The sequence below is a fragment of the Panthera pardus genome, unplaced genomic scaffold (genome assembly GCF_024362965.1).
Source record: "Panthera pardus isolate Hobbes unplaced genomic scaffold, ASM2436296v1 HiC_scaffold_16, whole genome shotgun sequence".
In the NCBI taxonomy this organism is placed as follows: Eukaryota; Metazoa; Chordata; class Mammalia; order Carnivora; family Felidae; genus Panthera; species Panthera pardus.
This window is the reverse complement of record NW_026526721.1, coordinates 116,829,618-116,841,918: the sequence shown is the minus strand read 5'-3', so window position 1 is coordinate 116,841,918 and position 12,301 is coordinate 116,829,618. Positions and strand designations below refer to the sequence as shown.

Here is a 12,301-nt window from a genome sequence, read left to right as displayed (position 1 = left end):
AGTAAGGGAACTTACTTAGAACTTATTAGACAAACCCATTATCTAATAGCCAGAAAATTGTCAATGAAACTATAATCAGACCAGAATCCATGCTGTTTTTCCTTGAACAACTGAATGTCTCTAGGAGAAGTCACTTAAATTTGGGGAACATAGGTTTTCCCACTTATATTCTGGAAACAATAACATTCACACGGCTTAGTTCTGTTAGGAGCATCATATGATATAATACATGGAAAATATTTTGTTAACTAAAACACACCATGGATTCTAAGCTGATACAATTTTTCATAGTAATAAGAAGATAATGGTTCATGTCTATAGTTACCTATACAAAAAAAGGTTGTTTCATCAATATTTATAATTTTCTATGACTAGCATTTAACTTCTCTGCCAGTATCTTACCCACCTCCCGAATTCAGGTAGCGTTTCCCAAAGTGCACAACGGGATACTTGTCTGCTAGTCTTTTGTCTGGCCACAGAATTCCATCGGCTGCAAAGACCACTTTATGGTTTGACTTTTGGAACTTTTTCAGAACTTCTTCTGGACCACCAGCAAATATGACATCAAAGCTGTTTAATGAGGGGGGGGGGAGAAATTTTAAAATACACTTGTCAGAATTTAGGCATGTAAACCAATAAATAGTCACTAATAAAAATCAGAATTTAGAATCCAACATAAGATTAATACCAACTATTCACAGAATATTCCAATTTTCCTTCAATTTAAATTATATGGGTTATACTAAATTATTAATGTTTACATCACATCGGCAGATGAAGTCCAAATAAAGACAATGTTTTTTAGCGCCAGTCTTGATACCTTTTTTCAATAATCACATATTCCCAAAATCAAAATGTTCAATCAGTATTGAAAGGTTAAAAAAATCAATAACTTGGGGTGCCTGGATGGCTCATTTGGTTAAGCATCCAACTCTTGATTTCAGCTCAGGTCATGATCTCATCATGGTTCATGAATTCGAGCCCTGGGAATTCAGGGCTGACGCACAGAGCCTGCTTGGGATTCTCTGTCTCCCTCTCTCTCTGACCCTTCCCTGCTTGGTCTCTCTCTCAAAATAAAAAAATAAACGTTTTTTAAAAAGTCAATAACTAACTATATATAACAATAATATAGACATAGTCATTGACAGAAGCTGCCATTATAACTGCCTAATGTTTCAATTTAATTTGTATCCAATCATTATCATTTCTGAAGATTTCATTATCTTTGATAAAATGTGTTCAACTACTAAAAATCACCATTATAAATTTATACTTAAATCACTATTTAGCCTAAAATCCTAAAATAAAAGTTAGACAAGTGCATCTTTTTTTAAAATTTTTTTTAATGTTTATTTATTTTTGAGAGAGAGTGTCTGCCTCTGCATAGCTTTAAAAAGATGCACTTGTCTGTGCATCTTTCTTTTAAAGCTCAATAAAATTGAAAAAAATTATCTAAAAATTGACACTATAGGGCACCTGGGTGGCTCAGTTGGTTAAGCATCTGACTTTGGCTCAGTTCATGATCTCAAGGTTCACGGGTTCAAGCCCCGCATCGGGCTCTGTGCTGACAGCTCGGAGCCTGAAGCCTGCTTAAGATTCTGTGTCTCCCTGTCTCTCTCTGCCCTTCCCCCACTCACGTGCTTGCTCTCGCTCTCGCTCTCTCTCAAAATAAATAAATATTTAAAAAGTTTTTTTTTAATTGACATTATAATGTCAATGGTTTCATTGAGTTTTCTGAGGACATTATTGCTCATTGTTCATTCACAGAGTAACAATGACTTAACAAAACATGAAGTGTAAGAGCCACAACCAGATATGCTTCCACTCTGCAATAAATTCTTTATCCTTGTTACAACCATAAATTCTTTTGCATCGTTTTTGTTCACATCAGAGTACTTCAAGACCAAAAGTTTCCAAAGATGATAATTTAATGACCTAATATCCCAGGTGGTAAACAGTAAGAACAAACTAACGCTCCTGAATTCAGCACCAAGTGTTCGTTCCCAACAGCCAATAGTGCAGATACACTGCTGTGATACCTGAATGGAGGAGTAAGGAGACTATTCCACATGCTTTTCCCAGCCAGACTTGCTCTCAAAAAGCCTGGTAATATGCCAAGGCTGTAGTAATGCATCAGGCAACATTTAATAACTTTTTATATATGAGTTATTTTGTAAAACAAGCCACACGATTCCTCATCTCTATAAAAATAAAAACCCCATGAAGTTTTAAAAATTATTTTAGAGGGGCACCTGGGTGGCTCGGTTAAGCGGCCGACTCTTGGTTTTGGCTCAGGTCATGATCTCAAAGTTTGTGGGTTTGAGCTCCGGGCTGAGCTCTGAGCTGACACTGCAGAGCCTGCTTGGGATTTTCTGTCTCTCCCTCTCTCTCTGCCCCTCCCCCGCTTGTGCTCTATCTGTCTCTCTCAAAATAAATAAACTTGACAAAAATTTACTTTAGCAAGAATAGTGTAAGTTTATACTTGTGGCAGAGGTGCTAACTGACCCTCATATACATTCCCTAGCCTTTATTTCAATAATGGAATCCCCCTGTGTTAACTGGGCACATGGTCACCTTATTAAAGACTACTCTGAAGCTAGATGTGGGCACATGTCTAAGTCTGTCCAGCAGAATGTGAGTGGAAGTGGTGTGCTTCTGTAATCTCCAGATCCTGTACTTTAAAAAGGAAGTTGCCTTCCCTCTGTTCCTTTCCTCTCTTTACCCTTCACGGTGAACTACACTTTACAAGTAAAAAGTACTCGACACACACAAACCCTCACCATATAGTACACTTCTGAGTCTTAAACAAAACTAAACAAAACACACGAGAGTTAAAATGTTACTAATGTGCAACTACACTTAGTAAGTTTTTTAGTGAAGTTTTTTAGCCAAGTTTTTTAGAAAGAGAACATAAGGTTGGGATCAGAGACGCAGACTACTTCTTTTCATTTTTATATTGTTCTAGAAAATTTAAATTTTATGATTTGTTTTTATTTGTTACAGAAAATATCATCTCAAAATTAAAACTTATCTATATCTATACCTTTCCATACATGGCTTCTTCTTTCTTCCAGAATCAATAGGCAAGCTTCTGCTAATACTATTAATAACATAATCATGAAGGGACTCAGAGCATACAGTTTGAAGTCTTCTAGCTGTGTGTCTAATTTCAGCTCTGCCATGTGCTGAGTAACCTTAGACAAGCTACTTAAATTCTTAATGCTTTAATTTCTTTATGTATAAAATGGGGGAGGAGGGCAATACCTATCTCATCAAGTTACTGAATAAAAAAGAACAACTCATGGCATGTTATAAGCACTCAATAAAGTTAAAAATTAACATTATTGTTACTAGATGAAAGGGACTGTAATAACGGGAGAGGCAGGAGGAAAACTCACTTTTAAGTTCACACCAATCTGTAGTTTATAATAATTTTATTTTTATATACACATATGCTAAGATAAATTTTAAATCAGAATACATGTGTTCTGACTAAAACCTAAAACTATCTTCTCCCTGCCTGTTGATTGAAAAAGCTGAATTAATCTAACTGTACAAAATAATATTTATAAAAATACATCTATTTCCTCTTTTTCTTATAAATAAGTACAACTTAGTTCCTCAGCATGACCACTTTAGATTTGACCACGAATCCTATCTTACTTTCCTGAAGTAGGAAAGAAGACCAGTGTCATGGGTAATTCAGCCATGAGAGGCAAGACAAATAAATCAAACCTTCTGAGACACAGACTGCCCTTCAAGTTGCAGAAGACTCCCAACACATTGCCTAGAGATGGAAAAAAGGGATTATTATGTCAGAGAATCACATGATTGGGAGACTTGGGCCAACGGATTCAGAAATTTTGGAGGTAGCATCACATCTTCAGAGGTAGAAATGCACATTTGGAAAGTGAATATTTTCTGTCTTTATAAACCTAGTGAAGACTATAGTATCTACCCCATCTATCTGAAACTATTAGCAGAATCCAGTAGCTTGAAAGGGAGTTGTAGCAACTTCTACTTTTATGATTTAGTAGTTGATAAGCAAGCATTACCTTTATAACACAAAATAATTATTTTCAGCTTATTTATTTATTTTGAGAGAGACAGACACAGCCTGAGTCGGGGAGGGGCAGAGAGAGGGAGAGAGAATCCCAAGCAAGTTCCACAACGGCAGCACAGAGACCGATGCAAGGCTCAAACTCACGAACCATGAGATCATGACCTGAGCTGAAACCAAAAAGAGTTGGACACAACTGACTGAGCCACCCGGGCACCCCCCAAAAATAATTATTTTAAAGCAAAATGTAAAGGCAAAGATTATGTTCACACAATTGAAGTGAGAATTTAACTCTGAATAAAAATTTAGGTAGCTAAAACTTTCCCATTTTATTTTAGTGGCATTGTTATTTCCATGTTTAAGGATTTTCGAACAGTTCTCTGAATTGATTTAAAACTTTTCAAACGGCAAGAAAGTTTTTCTACTTAAAATTACGTTGGCCACAACAACCCAAATAATCAAAATTTTTAAAATGCACAACGGTCATAAAAATAATTCTCACAGGAATTTGGTCCATTTAAATACGAAAAATAAAATAAAATTTTCCATAGTTAACTGTGGTAAATATTCCTGGGTCCTGCAAAAACCATAAGGTCCCACCTTATGTGGTCATACTGAGTTCTCTAACAGACATGTCAGCATTCTATCTCTAACAGGTCATTCAAACTTTTACAAGTGTTTGCCCTTCTGCGTTCCCTGTTTCTGTGGCACCATCAACCACACAGTCGCCCAAGCTGAAAATCTTTCATCCAGCCTTACCTCCTCCCTTTCTGTGCCCTCTCAAATCAAATATTTCACCAAATCCTATTGACTCCATCTATTTAATCTATTTAGCATTCAAATCTTCTCCACCCTTTCTAGAAGACACTGGACTAGATTAATTCCAAAACCCTACAAGCCTCTGCGTTACCTATCTCCTCACTTCTGATAAGGACTCACGGACAAACTCTCCTGAAAATCATTCTGTGCTAGTCCCCAGGCTGGATCAGTAGTTCACAACTAGGTCTAAAGCAGGACTCTGCAAATATTTACTATCTAGCCTTTTACAGAAAATAATTTTGGCTTTGAGGGCAATATGGTCTCCATGGCAAGGACTCGATTCTGCTGTTGTAGTGCAAAAGCAGCCAGAAACAATGACCATAGCTGTGTTCCAATAAAACTATTTATAAAAACAAGCAGTGGTCTGGCCCCTGGCTTACCAGCACCTGGCCTACAGAGTAAAGTCTAAAAGAATCAGCATCACAATAACTTTCCATTAAGTAACCTGTTCCGAAACCAAACTGAACTATTTGATCTGTCATTCGCGTATTTTCTCAAGATGTTTCCATCTGCTTAGCACATCTTCTCCCAATCGGGTCCAAACCATTCCCATTTCAAATCTCCCCTCCTTTAAAAACTTCTATTTGATTCACCTAAATAGAAGAGACCCTTTCCTTCCTTCTAGTTCCGACAGATCTTTTCCCTTCTCATTTCATGAAACATTTTATTTCTTGCTCTTCACACTGGGACTGCCTATCTTATACTAGACTGCCTGTTCTTTCTTCATATGCCAGATCCGCATCGTTATTCACCTGTGTATTCCTCTAGCTTTGTATCTGGGAGACAGTCAATAAATATTTGTTGAACAAATGAATAAACACATGAATGAATGAGTCATCCCAAGTCTTAGTAAGAAGCAAAAGCTACTGGGTAGCCAGAAAAGAAAGCAATACAAGTGTTTCCTAATTTTATTTGTTCCTCCCGAGTACACTTTCTTCATCATCATGGACCTACACTTAAGCCAAAAGTTATAAGCATTCAATCTCTTACCAGCTAGTCTAATGAAACCAAAGCACACAAGGAGCAACGCACCTGGTACTTCTGTCTTTAATCATGTCCTCATCTTAAATACCTATCTGTATTTTCATAGATAATACTGCAAACTGATGCTACGAGATCACTCCTTCTCTCTCTCTCCCCTCACAAAAAAAAGTTAAAATGTCAACCAGGAGATGTCTGGCTGGCTCAGTTGGTACAGCTTATGACTCCTGATCTCAGGTTCATTCATGAGTTCAAATCCCACATTGGGTATGGAGCCTATTTAAAAAGAATGAATGAATGAATGAATGAATGAATGAATGAATATTTTTAACAATGTCAACCCTGTTGAACTTGCAAAATAAATTACAATAAAATCATAGTATAAAATGATAAATACATTTTACAATAGGAATTTTGAAGGAAAGGGTAGGAATTAGCTCTTCTTAAAAAGCAGGTACTCTTTTAAAAAACAAATAATTCTGGGAGCATTTTCCTTCAAATGGTATCTACTTTCATTTCCTGTACAGTATTCCTACTGAGGCTGGGTAGAGGCAGGAGTCAGTCAGGACACTGCTTAGCTAGAGAGTCATTTTCTCCAGACTGTTTTCTGAGAACGGCTAGGAGTAACACCTAACAGAGAAGGCAGCCAAGGTAGGAATGGTGGCAAGACGTCAAAGTAGCTCAAGCTGCCATAGCTCGAGGCACCGCCACTCGCTTTTCTGGGTCAGTCTCCTTATTGCTAAAATCAGTAGTTAAAAGATGATTAAGTAAATGACAATTTTCCTTCTACTTTTAAATAATGCTTAAGTTTATCTCTGTAACGTTAGAACTTTCAAATCTGACACGTACTTAGTACACAGCAAGTATTCACTAAATCAATGAGGGGGAAAAAGACTTAAAAATCGCCAACATTTATTATGCAGCTCCAGCATGCCAGATACAACATATACAGAGCTATGTATGGATAGAAAAATATATCCAGGGGACAAGATCTCTGTCCCACTCAGCACTTGCCGCCCCCCCGCCCCAACTCCAGTTCCAACCACACGACCAGCACTGTATTTTGCACATAACAGATACATGTTTACTCAAAAGAACAAACTTCAAGGAGCAGGCAATCTGGTTCGGGGAAAAATTATACATATGCATTATATATTATATATTATATATACAAACACATATAGTCAGGCAAGTTAGTGCATACAAGATTATACATATCAATCGAGAGACAGATGATATATACATATATATAAACATCCAATGCTTCTTTTGTGTACAATTTATTTCTTCCTCATTCCAACACACCAATTAATATACTCAGTACAAATTAACAAGAACATGTGAACAATCTGAAAAAAACAAAAGTCACTCATTTCCTACATAATTCCTAAACATATTTCAGGCTATTCTGGGTAAGCCAGAAGACCGTGCAATATATTTACATGACAGCTAATGATTTTAATCTTTCCTTCAAAAAAGGAAAAAAGAAAAAAGCAGTACTCAAACTAAGAACTCTGATGTATTTTGGCTTTCCTTCATACTAATATAATGAAATGTTGTCCATCGCTAATAACTAGGTTCTTTATGTCTGCACAATTAAATTGTCATCGCTGACAGGAAGGAGGAGTCCATCAAATAAATCTGCCGTAGTTGGTTAAAATTATAGCCATCATACTTGAAAAGCTTTGCTTTCAGAAAATTTTTTTTCTATCTTCTGAATAAACTATGTAAGACAATATAAAATGCAGGCATTTTATACATACTGGGTATGTAACGAGCTATGAAAAGTATAAAATATTTATTTCATAGAATAAAATAAGATAGGATCTGGTCATCTGTAGAATTAATACACATAATGATACTTATGACTTATATGACTTATATAAAATAATTTTATAAACAATTAGCAGAATGATATAATAAAACATAATCTTTGACAATTTTCTAAAAGTAAATGATTCTAAAAAGATTATGTCAACATGCAAGTTTTTCTGAAATCATATTATTTCTTCCAAATTAGATTTGTTCAGTTTTGTTTGCAGAATTAGCATAATATGAGAATTCTTTGAGCATGGGATCTGTGTTTCTCTCTTTTTTTTGCAGTGTTAACTTTAATGCCTAGATCATAGTTTGTACTCAAGACACGTGTACTAAATACAAAGTAAAAAAATCTGTCCACTTATCTTACTTTTTCAGCAAAATAATATTTAATTAGGAGCCAAAGAAACAAACATTAGCTTACATGGGAAAGATCAGCAACAAGAACATCATTATTTTCATGGCTTCTGACAATCAAAATTCATTTTTTTTTTAAATAATTGCAACCTTTGAGATCTAGAAAATTTGGACACTTCTTGGCCTTCGCCAATCGTTTCAGTATCTCCAAACGAATGAAGAAAATCTATCTTTAAAAGCAGTTTCAAAGTATCTACCATATTTCTTCTAAGATCTGTTTCTTGCTCTTTTAATGCCAGTTCCTGTTACCGAATATTTATCGATAACTTGCTGTTTACCCAGACAATATTTAAATCAGGTACAGCCCTCAGCCTCACTGTCTGGAAATAAGGACAATTACAATTCAACATGCAAGGTACATGGAAGCTAGCAATATACAAGGGGTAAGGCATATATGTTAACAGAAAAGAATTTGTGACTAAGATTATTCCTGGATTTTCAGCCAGTGCCCTTTATCCTGGATCAATTTCCCAGGCCAGAGGCTTTACTTTATATTCATTTTAATTCTATATCAACTTTTGCATTATAACAGTAACCACCATTCTAGTTTTTTAAATTCAATCTTCCTTACTGCAATCTTTAGTGAGTAAGAGCTTATAAACTGCAAAGTCAATTCCTTTATCTTACCTCAAAATCATTTAGTTAATCATCTTTAAACAAATACTTTAATGAACCAAGCAGTTTCTATATACCCAAATCCTTGGGTAGTTATTTTAATAGAGGAAATATTCCTTTTGGTGAGGCCAATAACCACCCCTGAATATGTCTTTTAAATATTTCATATATTAGGAGTCTTTCAAAATGTAGCCCATCAGCATTCTGATTAATGGCATTATATTCATCACCAAAAAACAGAAATTTATGCTCAGTCCAAATTCAAAACAAAATAATTACATCACCTTTATTTCTAACAACTTTTCTTCTAAAGAATGTTCTCAAATGTATAAGAAAAAAATAAAACAAATAACTAAAGTTTTATTAGATACTGACACCCAAAATAGAATTCCACCACATGCGTATTCTGGGGTCTGGACTCTGGCTGGTTTATATTTTATTATATCTAGTACAGAGCAAACTTGTGGGGATATTCAATTTGTATCACTCACAATAAAACACTTTTTGTTACTTACTGGCCTACATATTATTTAAAAAAAATACTACCTACAATATAATAATAATTAGGCCTGACCATCTGTCTTCAATGTGACTGAAGTAAAAGAAATATATAATTTACAAGGTAATTCTAAAAGTAATGCAATGTACCTTGTATTAAAACTCAAAGTGCTCAGTTACTTTGATTAAGGTGAATTATAAAATCTTTATGGAATAATTTTTCTCCATACGGGAATGTGCAGCTATCAAGTTACACTATTTGTCCTCAAAATCTTCATGAGCCTAGTCCAAAAGAACTCATTGCACTCCATCCATTAAAAGTCATCAAATTCATTATGATTGGAATTATCCATTACAATTATATTAAATAAATTCATCTAATCAAAGAGAGATGGTCAGCTTTACAAACCATCTAATTTATATTAACACACACACACACACACACACACACACACACACACACTCCAGCATCAAATAACTTGAAAAAAAGTTTATGGTACTTTCTCATATGGATAGCTTCAATTTTCATTTTAAGAACGCAAACCCTTGCCAAATACTTGTTTTTATCTAAATTAAATATGATAAATCTTACTCTATATAGTACATTTATAAACATCTTGTCTCTAATTTTAAATTTTCATCCAAAAGTCAGTTTAGAATACATATTCCCATGGAGGCAGTGTTATAAAATTGTTCCCAAATTAATTCACAAGAGCGTGTCTAAACAAACACAAGGGATTATTTGGAGGTGTTAGAAATGCTCTAAAATTGAGAAGTGATGATAATTGCACAACTCTAAGATGACTAAAAATCATTGAGTTTTACACTTAAAATGAGTGTATGTAATGGTATACAATTTATACCTCGAGAGAGGTTTTTTTGACAAAGCCTATCCAAACTATACAAACCATTAAGTACATAAATGTTTGTATGTTTTCATACAGTGGTGACCTATGCTTCCATAAAATGAATTACAGTTGAGTTGTCCTAAGGAAACCACCTAAGGGGCACCTGAATGGCTCACGTGGTTAAGTGTCTGACTTGATTTCGGCTCAGGTCAGGATCCCAGGATTATGGGATGGAGCCCTGCGTCAGGCTAGGTGCAGAGCGTGAAGCCTGCTTAAGATTCTCTCCCTCTCTCTCGGCCCCTCCCCCCGCTATTGCTCTCTAATAAAAAAATATTTAAAAGAAAAGAAAACCACACAAGAAACAGGAATTTGATTTATAAAAAAATTAATAATTCTACCTTTCTGAATTCTACCTTTGACCAAAGGTAAACTTAATTAGGAGATTAGCAGTTTTGTTACAGAACGGGTATCCTAGTTCAAGTAATTTAAAAATAGCCTTATCCATTTCTCTCAGACCTTAGATTATGCATAATTTTCAACTATATTCATCACTCTGTACATGACACTTTTTTTAAAGGGTGCTGTTTAAGCAAATAAATAAGAGGAGAAAAAAGCTCTAACGTGGCAGCACCTGCCCATCCCTCTTTACCTCAGTTACTTTCTCATGATCCCTAGGCTCTTCCAGCAGAACAGACATGCTGGGTCAAGATAGAGAACATGTTACCGATCCTTCTCAGACAGTGGCTTGGCTGAGTTGGGTCTGCATATTTTCAGTTCCCTGGCTGTTTTCACAGAGGCAAGTGTCAGAAATTTTGTCTGTTTGGTTCACTGATATATCCCAAACACTAACAGTGCCTGACACACAAGTCTTCCATTTAAAATGTTACTGTTGTCTTTTTGTCATGCTGGGTCTTAAAATATCATCTAAATAAATAAATGCAACTGCAGGCAGCTTTCAGATATCTCGAAGTATCCCTTTCCTTAAGAAAAACAAACTGGCACCTTATTAAACCAATTTTTCCCAAGGCTAAGTCCTGGATTGGGGGATGGGGGAGGTGGAGTGGGACAGGAGGGTAAAGGTAGAAGGAAAGAGGTTCTTCCGAAAACACAAAAGGAGGCTTAAGAACCTAAAACCATTACTGGCTCATATGTGGTAACTTGTACAAGGAGAATTTGCCTCGAAATGAAAATCAAAACGTACATGTGGCAAGTTCAAGCTGACCAAATTGGCTATTTGAAGTCCACCGTATTTTAAGTTTGTTTTTTTTTTAATTTTTAAATGTTTATTCATTTTTGAGAGATGGAGAGAGAGCATCAGTAGGGGAGGGGCAGAGAGAGAAGGAGACAAACAGAATCTGAGGCAGGCTCCAGGCTCTGAGCTGTCAGCACAGAGCCCAATGCGGGGCTCAAACTAGCAAACCGAGAGATAAGGACCGGAGCCGAAGTTGTACGCTTAACCAACTGAGCCACCCAGGCGCTCCTCCGCCATACTTTTAAACCAAAACATACTCAATATTTAATCTAAACAGTTATTGTGAGCTTTCTACTCTTTTCCAAAGGTAAATATATATATAATAATAGATTCTGTATAAAAATTCCCAGTACTTAAACTGACACCAGCTACCCTACATCTCGTGTTGTAAGAAGAGGTTAGCTATAAGCAGAACTTTATTTTTTTTCCTCCAAGATATTAAGGAAATTCTATGGGGCACTTGGGTGGCTCAGTCAGTTAAGCGTCTGACTTTGGCTCAGATCATGATCTCTCGGTTCATGAGTTCGAGCCCCAAATCTGGGTCTGTGTTGACAGCTCGGAGCCTGGAGCCTGCTTTGGATTCTGTGTCTCCCTCTCTCTATTCCTCCCCCGCTCATACTAGCTCGTTCTCTCTCACTCTCTCTCTCTCTCAGAAATAAAGAAACTTTAAAAAAAAAAAAAAAAGGATAATGTAGACCTTCTCAAAACTTTTAATGGTTGATGGCAGCGGGACTTTATTATGTCTATTTTCATTTCAAAATTTATGCCTTTCTTATATACATATTTGTATGAAATACATTACTCTTACTTTTATCTGCAGTAGTAATGGTTTGGGATTTTCAAACTGAGGAAGAGATTCAAATAAGCTTTCCTAAGTTAGAGGAGAAAATGCATGGGGATTTGAAATAAGCAATTAATGACCAAAACATAAAAATAAAAAGGAGAAGAAAATGGAAGAAAGAAAGTAGCAAACACTAATGACTCATGACAATT

General features: G+C 35.7%; 1 protein-coding gene across 2 annotated transcripts in view; it reads right to left on the bottom strand.

Annotated features, from left to right (window-relative positions):
- Positions 1–12,301, bottom strand: part of PLOD2 (procollagen-lysine,2-oxoglutarate 5-dioxygenase 2) — a 100,813-nt gene that overhangs the window by 42,175 nt on the left and 46,337 nt on the right. For both annotated transcript variants that reach the window (XM_019438871.2, XM_019438854.2), the window contains exon 4: positions 407–570. In XM_019438871.2, coding sequence (XP_019294416.1) covers positions 407–570 — 164 coding nt within the window. The remainder of the gene's footprint in view (positions 1–406; positions 571–12,301) is intronic.